The following is an 18001-nucleotide window of genomic DNA, read 5'->3' on the forward strand; positions in this document are numbered from 1 at the left end:
ACCTATCACTAAATGAGAAGGTTTGCAAGCACCCTTTACTCATCAACAAAAGCAATACCCAACGAACAACATAATTAACTTTTAACCTTTTTTTATTCTGGTAGTTATAAGTTACAAGTGTGAAAAACATACTGGTGGTGGCCTTTATTCAAAGGTAGAGATGGCAATCGAAAAAAAAGACAAAACAAAACAAAATGATGATCCAAGCTTATGGGCTTCCTCATAGTGCTCAAGAAACAATGTTTAAAGATTTACAAACCGATATTTGTGTTGGTGTAGAGGGATGCCTTGGGAATACCCAAGCATATGGTTTGAGCTATTATTTTACGAACCATGATTTTTTTGGGTTTGGCTTCAGTCACGGTGAAAAAACTTCACCACGAAACTTTATCCTACTAGTTTATGCGAGGTTAGTGGCCTAAAGATAGATAACAGGTTATGCATAAGACCTCCGTTTTTTATTTCATAATATCTTGAGATTTATTTAAATGTCCAGTAACTTAAGTGATCAAAAGATTCAAAATAAAACCTTCTATATACTCAAACAAACATTTTTTTGCGATGCACAGGTTCATACTTAACTTCAATATGATCTAGTGGAGCATTTGTCGATGCCCGAAGGAAAAACGTTTTGATTCTTGAACAAAATTGAATGGCAATTAATTTAAATTATTGCATCAGTAATTATATTTATATGCTTGGATTATTGTGTGAAATTATTTATGTGTTTTAGTATGTAATATGCTTTGGATTATTGTTTAAAACTATGCACAATCTTGCTCTTTGTAAAAAATCCCTCATTTTTGCGGACAACCCTCCCATATGGTGGCAAAGTGCGCGAGCAACCTTGTAGCACGGTAACGACGTTGTTACCTGCTATGATTTGTCGATTTGAGAGGTGCTGCTGGATATGCTCTAAACATCTTGTACTATACATGCCCTAATATGCACTTGCGGGCTACGCGCCTAGACCTCACCGACAAACTCAATTCTGTATTCATAAAAAAAAGCTTGACTATCTTTACCCATTTTGTCAGAGCTTCTCTAAGTATCCATGAGGAATTTGTAAAGCAGCCACGAACTGATTTGAAAACAAAAAGAACCTGGCGTCTGAATTCTGAACTGAAATGTTCTCAAACATAAAAAAATCTGAATTGTCCGATTTTGTACAGACGAACCAGATCTTTTGAGAAACCCCCTAGAGTTCTTGTTTCTCCAAACCAAGCCCTCCTCGGCGAGTATTGCCACGGCATGCCTCCACGGCGGCGCTCCGCCGGGCGCCGGCTTCCATGTTTCCTCCAAAGGCCGAACTCCACTAACCTTACGACTTCTCCTGGCTAACGTCCCACACCCCACTCGCCGCCGCCGTTTGGTTTCCGCCATGGAACTGGATTTCCACACTGACCTGCACCCCTCACCACCAAGAACTTACTAATCTCTGCAAGTAAGCAGTTAACCTAGAGAGCGGGCAAGTTCGATACTAGTTTGGGTGTAATCTAGAGTTGTGGATGGACTGGATTGGTTCGAGATCGCTTGCAGTTGGAGCTGTTGATTGTGTGTTCCCGCAACTTTGCGAATGTTCCTCTAGTTCTCTTGGTTAGTGATACAGTGAACATGTTATAAGGTCAATTTGATTGGGGGCAAGAGGATTGGCGTCTGACTGTGCTTCACTTAGATCAAGCTTGAGCTCTACTCACCATTATTAGGGTGCATTGGAGGATTGCTCTGTGATGCTTACAGCTTTTAGGGTTGTTCCATATTTTTCTATGGCATTATCAGAACTAATTGAGATTGTGGCAGGTCTTGTTTGCTAGTAGCACCTTATTGTGATGTAGCTCTTGTGTGTTTTAGTGGCTTGTTTCCACCGTGTTGTAGAGTGTAGACTTAGTACTACAAATGGCAGTGATTATAAACGTGTCTTTTCTTCTGACAAGACTAATGTATGGCAAGAGGTCATGGGTGATTTGATTGTTAGTAATAAGGGTACTCATTCGTTAGCATTATGTTTTGACTTAACAGAATGAAGTGCCTGTTCCACATGGTTGAGAGGGATTTCTTGGCACAATCTGCAGACCCGACTGGAACTGGCAGCTGACAGTGATTCTGTGTACAAATGAGCACTGCTTTACTGAAGTCTCAGTATATGTGTTCCCCAACTTAGTTTTTGTGTGTGTGTGTTTCTAAACTCTGAACCATAGAATTTGGTCTAATATGCCCAACATTTACCTGAACTGGGGCGGCTACTACTGCCAAAGATATGTCTGACAACTGAATCTCGTTTCTCCAGGTTTCATGGTGATCAAGCTCTATTTCTTAATGATGAGATCCGTCCAGAACTGAAACAATAAAAAACTGGCACTGTTGCTATGGCAAGTTCTGTTGAGAATTACAATGCCTTACAGGTACAATACTGCATCGTCACTGATCATTCATTTTTTAGGGACTCGGTGCTCTTTTCAGCCTTTTGATATCTGTTTGTGATTTTTTTTCTGCATCATCCTTGTAAGACAATGTGGACTACCTTGATGATAAGTACTCTGTCAGCATTGTATTATAAACCCTTTTTTCTCAACTGTGTGGGAGGTTGACAATTGCTTTATCTTTAACGAGTTCATCTGTTTGTATCAATCATATGTCTTTGGGACAGTTGATGATGGTCTTGACCTGAAAAAGATAAATGAAGTATATATTGATGATAAGGAAGACCGTTTAAAGATATAAGGTAGATTGTTATTTCACACCTTTGGTAAACTCCATAGTTAGGACCTATCTGCCAAAGCACAGGGGTTTGTGGTTTGATGCCCTTTGGAGCCCAAAGTTTGCCGGCCTTTTCATGTCTGCTTGAAAGTTTTCGTATGCCATTTGGTTTGATGCCAAAATGTAGTTAAAGTTATGTTCTATTTTTTTTGCGAAAGAAAGTTATGTTCTATTTATGCCCCAGTTCATTTTTGGAGTCAAATGTGGCCAAAACCCTGAGCTACCTGTTTGGTCTGCAAAATTTGGCTTGGTTTCATGCGGTATATTCAGGCACAGACCAGATAGGCTTCTTTTCCAATATTTCTTTGCTTTCTTTATTTTGGCCTACTGATTGTTTTCGAAATTCTCAATGTGCATGATTAAACACACATATATCTTTGATCATCCTTGTCAGCTTGCTGAACTTATTTCTGAGAATTCTCAGTTAGGAAAGCCACATGGTGAGGTAGTTCGAGTTATGACAGGTCCCCCACCCACCACATGGTGAGGTAGTTTGAGTTTGAGTTATCGATTTATAGTACATACAAAATGAACATTCTCAGTATAATAGCGAGTCCTGTAAAAGTTGTTATGTTCTCACCGCCATGTGATGCCCTCTCGATGTGAATATGTCATGTTCTTCTTCCTTCCGCAAATACTCAGGTTGCAGAAGAGCGGCTAGAGGATAGGTGGGTTGCTTTAGATGAAATAGTGGATCGTGATCAGCTTGAGGAGATGAATCACTCTATATAGAAGAACATGCTCACCCATGATCCTTGACAGTGTAAGTCCTGGTGCCATATCCAAGTCTCCAGCTTACTCTAACTGTTAGTTGTGTGGTGTTTACGACTGATTAAACACCTTCTGTTAATTCAGGTTGAAGACATTCCTGATGCTGAGGCCAAACCACCAGACAATGTCTTATTTGTTTGTAAACTCAACTCAGCGACATAGGTTAGTATCAGTTTGTAATTGTTTGCCTACTTGTATGTTACTTTAGACCTTTATATCATGTTAACGTCCTGCTTTGCTGGCAGTTTGGCACTAAGTACATATGTACTGCCTCTTGTGTGTACATTTTCTTTTGATATTGAGGTTAAGTTGCAAATTATTTTGAACGTCCTAACTGAAATTATTATTCTTTATAGGCCATTTTTGACAATATTTCTGGATAAGTAAATTGGCTACTTCAATCATTTTACAGTATGAAGATCTATATGCAATCTTCTCAGTTCTCACGTTTTGGAACTTTGACATCGTGAGTCCCTTTTTAACTTCATTTAATGTGTGCATTTCCTCATTTATGCTCTCAACTTCACATCATTGGTTGCAGAGCTGAAATAATTCGTGACTTCAAGACCGGAGATAGATTATGTTATGCTTTTATTGGTATGCTTATTCCCTCTAAAGCTTCTGTACTGCAATGATATGCCCTGAGTAGGCAATTGAATAGTACGTAATAGCAATTGCATCATGTAGTTTGCTAACAAACTGGTAAATGGACAAAATGTGTTGTGGTCATGGACTAGCAGCAGCAGTGAGTCCAAACAGAGGCACATTGCAAGTTTTTCTTCCAAGGCTATATTATGATGGAATTATAGGAGTCAACTTTTTAGGACTTCGAATCATGGTAGGAACAGCCTAAGGGCTATGCATGAACTATATAAGGCTGCTATTTAGCAATAAACCAAGTATGAAGTAATCCATTTTCTTCCAATATGCTCTTCTCCAACCTTTGTTACCTATCCTACAGCCATCCCATCTGGCTATTTTCAGCAAGGTTGTTATCTCGTTGTCCATCAAGGTTCAGAACGAAATTAATTAACATGCAACTATGATGTTGCTTGATACCCAACAACCAAATGCTAATAGAACTAACGCATCTCAAAGTATTTGCTTCTGTTTTAAATAATAAAATCGGATTCTTAGATGCAGAGAAGGTTCTAGATTGTCTCAAGGTTCTAGTTTTGGTGTAGTAGAAAGGCTACAAGCCTGGTGCATTAATATATTTGACAACACCCTCTTTTTCCACCTGTATTAATCATTGGAGCTGCATGCTGTAAGAGAAACTGCTAACAGATTTGCTTGATGATATTCTGTCAGAATTTGAGGCAAAGGAGGCATGGAAACGCACATATTTCAAGGTTAGCATCTTACCTGGATTCCTGTTATTACACTTCAGAATGTGGAACACATTTTCTATCATAATTGTCCACTACGCGTTTTCTTAACGTTTGTGCGCTAGTGTAGTACAACATTTACTCTTCACTGATCATTAGTGCTTTGACAATTCAGTGTTGTCTAACAATGTTTACTTATATATGCCCTACAATGATATTGATCATCGTATTTCTTTCTTAAGCATTATTTAGTGAACACTGCTTAGTTGATGCTATGCTTACAGATGGACAATTGCCTGATTGATGATAGTAGGATCCATGTTGAGTTTAGTCAAAGTGTTTCAAAACTGTGGGGTCAGTTCAGCCGAAGCAAACAAAATGCAAATGAAGGTACATGCCTTTCTTTTTATGGGGATGCACTTCTATTTAAACTTCATGCACATAAGAATCATTGTCTATAATGTTTGAAATACAGATGGGGCCATGATCCTCCCAGAACGAGCCAGAAGACTTACTGGTCATGAGCCACGATGTTACAGGCACGTCTAGTGAAAGAAAACAGAAAAAATCAAAGTTCAGTAAGCATAAGCTTCTACTCCCTTAACTAAAACACCTCTGGTTGATTTATCAAAGCCATAACTGTTCAAAGCATGTACTAAGTTCGAAGCATGAAACGAAAAAATAATCTTGTTCACACCAATTATGATTGCTCCATCAATAGCGGCAAGACAAGCTACTGCGTCAGATTGCAAAGGATCCCTTAAAAGCACAGATTTACCCGCCCCAGGAGCAACAAAACTGCCCGCCTAGTTGCGACAATGTAACCCCAACCTCCAGATCCTGTGTTATGGTCGAAGGCCCCATCAAAATTTACCTTCACCTGATTGTCAGGTGGTTTTGGAGGTATGGCTGGCAGCTTCATTCATAAAATCCACTATATTCCCTGGTGACAGATGTCCAGGTAGATAACCATTGCTTCTACCTAATTGGCCTTGTTCCTGGCACTCCACCATTCCCACATGAGGATCAAAGCTTTTAGTTGCACATCATCATCACAATTCCACAGCTCTTCCAACATACTGTGGGCTGAACTGCAAGGTAGGAGCCTTTCTCGCGTAGCCCCAGCCCTAGTGAACTCCAGCATGCCTTGAACATTTTACATTTCAGAAAGTCTGGCCTCCATCCTCGCTGTGCCAAACTGGACATGCAATATCCAGATCCACTCCAAGCCTCATGATTTTCATTCTACTTGCCAAGATATTATGTGCGCCAAACAAACATTTTAATTTGTTGGGTTCCTGCAGATCCCAGATTTTCTTCCAGTTGAGTTTGGCAACACTGTCCCCTGTGTTTTTGCTTGAGCATTCCACCTGGCGCCCTTGCTTTCTGTCCCTCAGCAGGACCCCCAGATTGTAGGCTGATTTCTCCAAAAATGCTTCTTTTGGGTCAAAGTGCCAAGCAAGATTATCCTCCATCCTATCACAGACCTGATTGATAAAATGGCATTTGCATCCTCTGGGAGAAACTGGTTCTGGACCAACTTCTCGTCCCAACCACCAATGTTAGAAATCATCCACCTTTGTAATGTTGGACCGGCCGCGAACCGCGTTCTTGGTCTGTGAATGTCACCTGCAGGGATCTAAGGGTCATCCAAGGCCATGATGTTCGCCCCATCACCTACTCTCCAAACAAGCCCTTCTTTCAGCAGGGCAAAACCCTTTAGGATGCTGCACCGAGTGTGTCTTTCCTCTTGATTATTCCACCAGTAATGACACACATGGAGATAATGTCATCACAAAATGTTATTGTTATGTCAAAGCATGACATGGCAAAAACAGGGATAGCTTGCGCTACGGCCTTGACCAAGATCTCCTTCCCTATCCTTGACAGGATGTTCTCCTTCCACCCTTGGATCTTTCTCCACATCTTTTCCTTTAAATAACAAAACTCCTTGGTCTTTGATAGGATGTAGGATAATCTTGCTTGGCACTTTGACCCAAGTATGAATTGGTAGACCAAGAACCTTCCATTGAAAGCCTCATCACTTTATTGGAGAAGCCTTTTAAAACTCTATGCTGCTTGTTCTTGTTGTCACATAGTACTACAAGCCTACAACCCAATTTCACACATCATTCTTTAGAATGGTTCATCTTCATGTCTGTTCTTAAAGGGAAACAGACTCTTACGCGCTAGTGTATCTAGTCTTAAAAGTGCATCCCTAAAAGGTCAAATTCAGAGTGACACTGCGGAAGAAAGCGATTATTGTTTTGCTCAGAGGAACATGGACCAAATTGTTACTTCTCGAAAATTCCATGTACTTGAACGTGGGACAACAAAATGTTTGCATTTTTTTTAAACTGAAGGCCTCAGCCCTGCTTTAAATTAATAAAGCAACACACAACCATACATAGTTGGGATACATAACGAGCCATCGCTCCCACATAGCACAGAGTCATCACACAAGGCCCCCAGACCTAACATAGACTAAAGTTCTAGATGCAACAGCAACATGAAAAAGGTTCAAACACAGCATCCAGCAACATCTCCCAGGAACATGACGGAAATGTAGCATGGCGACGTCAAGAGCCCATCGACACCGCCAGGTCCGTATGCATCCGCCGAAGAGAGTCCATCGCCGCATCCACGAGGCCTCTATCCTTCCACTTCACCAGCATCCTCCATTGCTGCATGTAAACGATCATTTTGTATAAGGCATCAGCCGGTTTGCCAATAAGAACCCCTTCCATAGTTAGCTTATTGCGAATATTCCATAAAGACCAAGCTAACGCCGCGAAGGAGAACCAAACTACTCGTCTATACGCCCCAGACAAGCCATGAGAGATAGCAAGGAAGTCGCCTGCCCCCGCAGGGTTCCAAGAGCAGTGCAGGAGCTCCCTGACTCCCGCCCACAAGAAACGGGCCAAAGAGCATTTAAAGAAGATATGATCGCAGTCTTCAGGCTCCCCACAAAGGGCGCAAAGCCCATTAGACGGACCTTTCCGTTTGGCCACTTGCAGAGAGCAAGGCAGTTTGCCCCATAGGAGTTGCCACAGGAATACCCTTATCCTAGGTGGCACCCTTGTCCGCCAAACCTCCCTAAAGTGTGTGACCGCCGCTCCCTGCGACAGCCGGCAATAAAGAGACTTAGCGGTGAAATCACCCGAAGCCTCCAAACGCCAAGACACCAAGTCATCCTCAGCGCTAGCCTGAGTGAAGTCAAGCTCCCTGGTAAGATTGTCCCATTCAACCGTCTCAGCAAGGGAGAAAGGGCGTCTAAACTGCAGGCGCCACCCCGGACCATCCCTAGCCCCCAACACCGTAATAAAAGGTGATGTGCAGCAACTAAAAAGCACCGGGTACCTGTCCCTAAGCGGGGAGTTGCCCAGCCACCAATCAAGCCAGAAAAACGTCCGCTTCCCATTACGGACGCTGTGCTTCGCGCCAAGTTTAAAGTACCACTTGACCTTCTGGATAGAGTTCCAAAATTGCGAACCCTTGGTAGGCACCAGCGGTGAAAAAAGGTCATTCTCCCCAAGGTACTTAGCACGAATCAGCTCAGCCCAGAGCCCATCCGCATTGTGGTAGAGCTTCCAAACCCACTTAAGCATGAGAGCAATGTTCATATGCCTAGTGTTGAGGATGCCCAAACCCCCAGCCTCCTTAGGCCGGCACACCGTTGCCCAATCAACCATGTGATACTTGCGCTTATCTCCCACTCCTTCCCAAAAGAAGCGGGAGCGCACCTTGTCGAAGACCGCATGCGTTGAATCAAAGAGCATGAACAAGCTCATCGCAAACAGCGGAAGGCTCGACAGACAAGAGTTCGTCAGCTCCAGCCGCCCCGCTGAAGCCAAAAAAATTCCCTGCCAGGGATCGACCCGCTTGGCTACTTTGGCCGTAAGGAACTCCCAGTCCGAGGCACGTAGCGACTTGTTGCTAAGGGGCAGTCCCAGGTACTTAATGGGGAATGACCCTAAGCGACAATTAAGGAGCCGAGCCACCCGCTCCTGCTCCAGTTGCGTGGTCCCCACCACTACAACCTCACTTTTAGCAAGATTGATCTTCAGTCCTGACATCAACTCGAAACTAATCAGTACGAGCTTGAGGTTGGCGATACCCTCATCTGTCGGCTCAATCATCACCATCGTGTCATCAGCATACTGGAGGTGAGTGACTCCCCCGGGAATCAAGTGCCGCACCAGACCCAAAATGTGCCCAGCCTCCTTGGCTCTCGTCAGCATGGCCGCCAAAGCGTCGACCATGAAGTCAAAGAGAATAGGGGACAGCGGGTCACCCTGCCTGACCCCTCTCGCGTTGCGGAAGAAGGGGCCAATCTCCCCATTAACGTTCACCGCCGTTTGGCCGCCCGAGACCAGTTGCATTAGGCGGTGAACCATCGTGGAAGAGAACCCTTTCCGGCGAAGAACTTCGCGTAGAAAATCCCAGTCTACACGGTCGTAGGCCTTCTCAAAATCTAGCTTCAGGAAAAGGCCCCCTAGCCTTTTAACCCGCAGCTCGTGAGCGATCTCGTGCAAGGCCAACACTCCCTCGTGAAGGACCCTGCCCTTAATAAAACCAGTCTGAGAGCGATCAATCGTCCTATGAGCTAACGGCGCGAGGCGAGACGCAAAAGCCTTAGAAACAAACTTAAAAATCACATTGATAAGCGCGATAGGGCGAAACTGCTTAATAGAGTCAGCCCCTTTTACTTTAGGAATCAACGACAGGATCCCAAAGTTCAGCCGTGAGATATCCACCCTCCCTAGGGCAAAATCATTCAAAATCTGAAAAACAAGGGGTCTCAAGGTTCCCCAGAACCTCAGGAAGAAAGCCACTGGCATACCGTCCGGGCCAGGGGCCGAATCCACTTTCATATCATGTAGGACGGCATCTAGCTCCTCTAAGGTAAAGGATCTTTCCAACTCAAAGTTTTCTGCCTCGGAGATACGCTTAGAGGTTGGCCAGAGGTCTTGAGCCAGGGTAAAGGCCCTAGCCTCGCCGGCTGAGCCCATCAGCTGGCGGTAGTAGTCATACACATGTCCCATGATAGCGGTCTGATCTGTAAGCTCGCCCTGATCCGACAGCAGACGGGGAATCCCACATTTCCGGCGACGCCCATTGGCAATCGCATGGAAGTACGCCGTACAAGCATCACCTTTGAGAAGCCATTGGATTCGGCTCCGCTGACGCCAATACTCCTCCTCTAAGGAGTCTAGCATAACAACCTGGTCCTCCAGGTGATAGCGGAAAGCCCACCCCTCCTCGTCTAACCCTGACGAGTCAGCAAGCGCATCAAGCGCCTCGACCTGGGCCAGAAGCCCAGCCTTACGGTCCCGCTTCTCCTTCCCAAGGTTGGCCCCCCAACCCTTGAGGAACTGACGCGACAACCTGGCCACGCACAGCCAATGCTCAATCGAGCCCCTATGCGGACCAAAGTCATGCAAAAAGGAGCCCAGCTTACCCTTAACTAGGTCCAAAAACCCCGGGATCCCAAACCACCAAGTTTGGAACATGAACCTGGCAGGCCCACATCTCTCCTCCTCTCCACTCTTAAGTAGGAGAGGGGTATGGTCTGACCCAATACGGGTGATCGCCGTCAGGGAGCAGAGCGGGAACCAAGCCTCCCAGGCCGGGGACACGAAAACTCTATCCAACACACATCTCACCGGCGACAACTGCTTGTTCGTCCAGGTGTAACGCGCCCCTACCCTAGCCACCTCCCTAAGTGACAGGTTAGCAATGGCATCGTTAAATCTATGGACCCTAGGCCAATTAATGTTGGCGTTATTCTTATCCCCAGCCCGGCGGATCAAGTTAAAGTCCCCACCCAGAACCACCGGGTCCTGATACGAGCTAACTTCCCTAGTAAGCTCTCCCAAAAACTCATCAGTACGTTGGTGATCTGCTGGTCCGTAGACCAGAACAAACCACCACTTCTTGTTGGACCTCCGCTGGAGGATATGAGCGCTGAGATAGAAGGTACCCTTCCTCCATACCCCAACCTCGAAAGTCTCATCCCGGAAACCCAGCAACAGGCCCCCCGAGTGCCCTGTCGCTGGCAGCCAGTTCCAATTGAATTGGCCACCGACCTCAAGCCTGCAAAGCTCGGAGGCCGAAAAATCCTGTCTAATGGTCTCTTGGAGTCCTACAAAATCCACCTTCTCAGAACGCAAATAATCCAGCATTTGGGACCGTCTCCCAGAGGCCCCAAAGCCCCGAATGTTGTAAATGAGGCCTTTCATAGCTACCCGGCTCGTTTACCCCGTCCCTTACGGTTCGACAGCATTGGCCGCTTAGCGCACGCACGCTTGGGCTTGCTTCGGGTCGAATGGCCTTCCCCCTCCGGGATCTCCGACAACGGCGGACCCTCCGCCGGAACCTCAACTTGCAGTTCAGCCTCCCTGGCCGCTGCTAGCTGTTCTTCCTTTTCCTTCTTAAAGGCCGCAGCCGCAATGGCTGCCTGGGCGAGCTCCCTTGCTCGAACCAGGTCAAGAATCTCACACGGTGAGCCCCTGCTCGGGTTGAAAACTATACAACTATCCACTAAAACATTGGAAAGCCTCGCATCAGGAAGGGAGTCAAGAGAAGTGGATTGAGGCGTACCTGAGTCCAGGTTCTTGTCCGCAGTCAGTCTCTTGGCCTTCTCCAGCGCCGACAGGTTGACCGCCGCCTTGCTGTGCCTGGAACTCTTCCTCACGGACAGCGCCTTGACCTTCTTGGGCGCCCTCGAGTAGGTCGCCGCCGTCTTGGACTTCTCCCCCTCCGCAGCCACCACCGACACCACCTCGCCGACCTTCGGGAGCCTCACCTCAGGCAGCGGCGAGGGGCGCGGCACCCCATCGCCTCCCATGGGCCGCACCGGCGAGGCAACAGCCGTCTCCCCAGCAGCCAGGTGCTCTCCCTGAGCGACCTCCATGGGCGTGGCCATCCCAAGGCCCGTCCCCGTGGCCATAAATGTTTGCATTTCCAAGTCCTAGGTACCTTACAGGACTACCAAACAATTACAGCTGCAATTTACAAGGGTTTGCAATGCACAAGGGATTCAGCTTAACTTAAATCTCGATTATCGACCGAGCAGAGGCACACGGCAGTTGAAAGGAGACAGCCTGTCGGTGACGAGGTTCACTCAACAGCAGGGAGAAGAAGGGTCTTTCGGCAGGAACAGGCCAGCGGCAGGTGTAGACGAGGCGGCGGCACGGTGGGTGTAGACAGTGCGGCGGACTGGCAAAATAACCAAAAAAATAGGGCTCGACTCTAGTCTTCCCAGCGCCGAACTGGCAAATTTCGGCTCCTCGTGGTATGGCTTCGAAGTACACAAGTTTTGGCGCCTCAAACTATGGCGTCGAAAAACAACATGTTGGCTCCCTTGTAGTGTCTCGGGAAACGGTGTGCCAGAACGGCCAAAGGTTTGGCACCATGCCCAGCATAGTCGAACTGAACAAGTTTGGCGCCAGATTTCTTGGCGCCGACCAGAGGGCCAGATTCCGTAATTGTCTCAGATTGGGGCCAGAGGTAAAAATACAAGAAATGGGAACTTTACTGCTGGCCTCATTCTAATTTCTATGAAAAATCACATAAGTACCTTTTTCTTCCAATTTATGTTGGTGGGAGTGGAAACTTAGTCCAGGATGTAAACAGTTCCTTTGCAACCAAATATTACACCGTCTATACTATGATAAATTTATTAGAAAGAACTTCTGGGGAGTGGTGTTTTGGAACATGGGAGCATATGCTCCCTATATTTTGAAATGCATCTTACACATATTTTAAATTTCAAAAAAAATCGAAACAAAAAATTCGCACGTACATCTTCACGTGCTACGCGCTCACAAAGTCGTTTCATAAAAAATGAACTTATCAAGTGACGTGTGTAAAAAAGACAAAATTCAGTGCTGAAAACAATGCTTTTCACAGGATAAGTTTTCTCTTTTTTACATAGGCCACAAAAAATATTATTTTTTCGTGAAACTTGACGCATACACATATATTATGGAGATGTACATGTAGAATTTTTTGTCAAAATTTTTCCACACTTCAAAATATGTTTTGTTGGTAGAGGGAGCATACGCACCCGGGAGCCGAATTGAATTTCCGGAACTTCTGGGGTATGCAAAAGATATCCAGAGAAGTGCCTGGAAAATGTTTAGCGATGACCAACAGTTCCAGTTGGATTGGCAGGTATAACAAAGCTTTGCTAGCCACTGGGAATTGCGAACAATAGGTTGCCACTCATTTATGCACACCCGAAGTTATGTAAGTTGTCATGCTTGTTGCTCAGCGGTTTGTTTTATAGCTGCACCTGTGGCAAGAGTCTTTCTCTGTGACCTGGGTCTATGTTAGATTCAGAAGTGTCTCCAACTTAAATAACATGCAATGTATGACACGATTATTTCTTATTGCAGATGGGTGCTTCAAGTGTGGTGCTCCAAATCACATAGCCTGAGATTGAAAGCTCCAAATTATGTTCTGAAAGATGAAAACACTCAGTGAGGCGGGAATAACTGTCGAAGGTCACTCTCTATCTCTTCTTACGCGGAATATTTTACAGCATCGTTACATGCTCTGACAATCCTACTCCTATGTTGCAGTTATGAGTCTTTGGAGAAAAATTCAAGAGTAGATGACCGGAGATCAGAGCTACCACCTCATGCTGATTGTGATACGAACAACAGTGAGAGAACTGAGAGTGACGAGAAAGGAACCAGGCAAGGTAAAGAAGGTGATATGAGCCAAGGCTGAGGGGGGGAGGAGGCAAGATGACTACCCCAGTCACAACAGATTTGATGATCAAAGCTCTGGTAGGCACAACAATCGTGACTATAGCAAGTATCACAGCAGGAGCAGAACCAGGGACGATGGCGAAGATCAGGAGTTGGTCGATATGACAGGGATACGCCCTACGGAGAGTGGCGCCACAAAAGAAGATGATGACCATGGAAAGGGCGATTGTTGACGAACTTGACCGCATGGTAGAAGCCCTGATGCCATGATACTGAAGATGGTTGACACCACAAAGCGAGCAGACAAAAGGAAAGGCGGCACCGAGATGATAGATGTACTGCTATATCGCTTGCCAGCCTTGCCTGTTCTCCACTTACACTGAGTGGCCAGCCTCTTGCAGTGACCAAGGGAACCCGACTAGGCTGGAAACCTGAACTAAACCCTCTGTAAAATAGTTCTTAGATGAGCTGTTCTGTTGTTTTTGTTACTTCAGTTTATTTCTCTTTTTGTACTCTGTACTACTACTTCTACATAGCAATGAAAAGCAACTCCAAACTGCCTTTTCCTCAAAAGGAACGTGTCGCTCAAACTCTTTATGTGTATACTGTATATGAGTTTTCATTGCATAATCATTGGTGAATGTTTTGTCGCGTGAAATCGGACCATCCGGTAGTTGTGTTCGACTGTTTGGTGGTCTCCCCTATACTCTACCGATGTTCCCTTCTGTCACTATCAGTTAATCCATCATCTGCGGCAAATAATTCTGTTCATTTCTGTCAACGTGAGTGTCTAGGCTCATTTCCCACTGGTTTATACCATGGGTTGTTAGCAACCTGTTCGACGAATTGCCCAGGCCGCGCCGCCACCTCAGCGGTGTCTACGCTCATCCGCATCGCAACATCGAATCCACAAACAGCCATCTCCATCGTCACCGAGATTGTTGCTTGCATCGCCAGAGACACAGGCCACAACACGGTTGACGTCAAAGCTCGACTTTGGTCCCTGACCACATCGCTGAGGGAGACGACCCCGTGGAGGTATGCCCGAGTCGGGCGAGTAGGGTTTGCCATTCTTGCCACGTGACGTGAGCCATTACACGTCCTGGAGCTCGGAGCACCGGCGCCCACCAACTGTTTGACAGATTGCATCGACACTGGCATAGCCGCCCTAGTGCATATGTTCGTGTTGGACACGGGCCCAAGCTCTACCTTAATCCTTATGGACAAGAAAGCTCAGCTCTAGATTCGGTGCCAGTGCAGAGGGCATTGCCGCGTACATGTCGTCTTGCACAGCCGAAGTCAAGTGGCAATGCTGGCCTCCACCTTTGCAAGTGTGGATACAACACAAGGGGCAAGTGCCCAGGCCGAGGCATGGGTGCAATCCAGGGTCAGTTACAAAGGCAACAACTATGGTTGTTTTTTGCAGTTGGGACGACATATTATTGGCGTTCCTACTGACAAGATATTAAAGAGAGTAAGAGACAATGCATCATTCACATTGTTTCTACAGTTGAATTTAGTTGGAGCATTCAGCAACACTGTTTGAATTTTGTTGGAGCATTCAGCAACACAGTTTGTACAAGATAGTACCATTTCATACTAGCGCAAGTGCAATGACAGCCAATTCACGTTTTGGGTATTGGGAGCTACCTGGTCGTTCACAGCCATAAGATACAAACAAATCATACTGATGGGTGCTCCTTCTCGGATAGCGCGTCATGCGAACCTTCGATGGCAATGACGGCGCGCACGCGAGCCCCAGACCGTCAGGCGGTCCATGTTGATGTGCAGGGTGATCACCGGCCGGGCGGCTGAGGGAGATGGCTGCTCCGAGGCCGGCATGCAAGTGTACGGCTCCATCCGTGGCGGCAAGGCTGTGGACTTGGTGATCGAGGTCCAGGCTATCTGCTGCATTTGTGTTGCGCACCATTGCTGCCCTTCCTATCAAGAAAAGGTGGGAGCTATCCACGAGCCCGACCATGGCCACGTCCCTAGCTAGTAGCTACAATTGTCACCACTGGACCGTGGCTCATCTTCTCTTTCCGTTCTGCCAGCTTCGACAAAGGGCGACAACGCGTGCCATGTCCACAGACCACGAGTTTCTGGCTCGTCGGAATTCCCACCGAAATTCCATACAGAGCGCCGGATATGGCGTCCCTTTTTAGGTTGAGCCCGGAGGCTGCTGGCCGGCCAGCAGCCGGACCGTGTCCGTGCCTGGTGGCCGATCGAGCCCCTCGAGCACCAGCCACGTCATGCGCGACGCCGGCGTGCCGCCGCACGGGAATGGGTTGCCAGACTAGTTCTATTATGCGTGCCGGGCGGGTCAGCGGATGGCCGAAAGTCGGGCAACATCGCGTCGGCGCCGTCCTGGCTAGGTGCTGATGTCGGCGCTCGGCGGTGACTCCCTGCAGCGACACGATGGTGCAGGCGCCACGCGCCAGCCACCTGATGACATGGCGTCCGTGATTTTGCCGCCGTGGCCACCGGTGCGTCACTCGTCGGGAGGGACGTGGTACGACACCAAGCACTGAGCGGCGTTGGACGAGATCGACGCTGCTGCCGCCGTCAACGCTACCGACCGAGGGACATCCGAAGTGCACGGTGGCGAGCCGCTGTCCTAGGTGCGCTCGCACCACCCACGGCGTCTGCAAGTTGCCGCTAGATGCATTCGGCGAGTAGGCACGCCGCCTAGATCTCCACGAACAATCTTGCTCGAGAAAGGAAAAGCACTCGGTTCTGCCTAGACCATCTCATGGTTCGTACCCTTACAAGGAAAGCACACATGTTGTGTTTCACAAATGTAATTTGTGTCTAGCCTGTAATCCTAAAACCTTTAATCTTAAAACCTAGGCATCGCACCAGAAAATTCGTAATAATTTGGTAACACGATGCCAACCCTACTCATCTCGTAGATCAACTTCAACGGTCGTGTTCCATACCATAAAAAACAAGTATGAGCACAATTAAAATAAGACATGTGTGCGCACTAGAGTTTTCTGAAAAAACATGTATGAGGAGCATTAGAAGGCCACAAAGAATTATTTGGGATAAACTACTCTTTCTAGGTTGAATAGCTAAGATTAGCTATTGGTATGCACAAAGTAATAACTCTAGGTTTTGCGGAGCTTACATGCTTTTTCCCACATTTCCATTACGCTATCCGGACAAGTTCTCTTGAGCTGAATGTACCCTCTGCTTGCCAGCACATCATCTATTTTATTGCAGGAAACAATAAATCGAATGCAAGCATCTTTTAGCCTAGAACAACTATGCCGATCGGCTAAAGCCAATACAGTTGCAACGGACTCGGCATCGAGCTCTTTGCAGAGGATGCTTTCGCACATAAGCTTCAGCCTTTCCACGGCATAACGATCCGCAGCCACAAGCAGGTGTCTGGTCACCTCTTTCTTATCGTCTCCCTCCAAGTCGTCGTCCATATTGGGAGGCAACGAGTCGGTATAGATGAAGCGGAGCAAAACCTTGAAGATGGCAGGTTGCATGTCGTCAATGACGAAGCGGTTTGAGTCCTTCTCCCTCATCGGCCCGTAGAGCAAAGCCTTGAAAACTGGCGACCGCATTGCTAGCACGAGCTTGTGGGCACGGAATACCTCTCCTTGGACCTCGAACGTCACATCCGCGCCCTCCTTTGCATCTAGCAGCTTCCGGAGTTGCTCCGTGATGTCGGATGGTGGCACCTCGATATGGTCCTCGATAACATACGGCTCCTTGATGATGGTGAGGGCACATTTGAGAGTGAAACGGTCGTCAACAACATAGCCCCCTGATTTCATGTCGTCCCTGTTTATGGTGTGCGAGACAAGGTAGTCATCTGGACTGGAAAGATTCTCCGTGAAGGCCAACAACGAACAAAACCTCTTGGTTGTCAAGCTGAAGAAGCTGATTGTGCAAGATATCCGTAGCTGGTCTATCTTCATGCCCATGTCCATCAGCAGCTCCAGAACGACCGCTATGTCGTCCTTGCTATCTTCGGTAGATCCGTCCGGGTAATACCGGAGGCGCCAGTTATGGCCGCCAACAGCGAAGGTTGACGAGTGGATGTAGCGGCCGACCCCCATGCCCGTGTGAAGGCTGTGATTTGAGATCTTGAACAAGTGCTCGCCCTTCTCCGATCCCACTGTGCACGTCGATGCGCTCATCAAGATCGACATTGCAATTCCTTGGTAAGAGTTGTGAAAAGAAGTGCAGATCGATCGCTGAGGTTATTTTGCTGTCGAGACCATGCAGAAGAAGCGCCTTGCGTGCCGGTGCCCTCCTAGACTCCTGATCCTCCCCGTTGCAGCCTCGACACGAACGGCGAAGGGATGTGAGACAGACAGCCAAGGAAAGTAATGAAATCGTCGGAGGATAGCAACGACACGACATGTACGGCAAGAAGGTACCGCCACGGGCGGCGAAACCAGGTTG

General features: G+C 47.1%; 1 protein-coding gene and 1 pseudogene across 1 annotated transcript; one reads left to right on the forward strand and one right to left on the reverse strand.

Annotated features, from left to right (window-relative positions):
• Positions 1–1381: 1381 nt before the first annotated feature.
• LOC124668048 lies at positions 1382–14088 on the forward strand (annotated as a pseudogene).
• Positions 14089–16686: 2598 nt separating this feature from the next.
• Positions 16687–17652, reverse strand: LOC124664957 (BTB/POZ and MATH domain-containing protein 2-like). The gene has a single exon (XM_047202367.1). It carries the CDS (start codon positions 17650–17652, stop codon positions 16687–16689), a length of 966 nt encoding a protein of 321 aa, XP_047058323.1.
• Between the last annotated feature and the right edge of the window lie 349 nt (positions 17653–18001).

Source organism: Lolium rigidum, chromosome 6 (genome assembly GCF_022539505.1).
Source record: "Lolium rigidum isolate FL_2022 chromosome 6, APGP_CSIRO_Lrig_0.1, whole genome shotgun sequence".
Classification (NCBI taxonomy): domain Eukaryota; kingdom Viridiplantae; phylum Streptophyta; class Magnoliopsida; order Poales; family Poaceae; genus Lolium; species Lolium rigidum.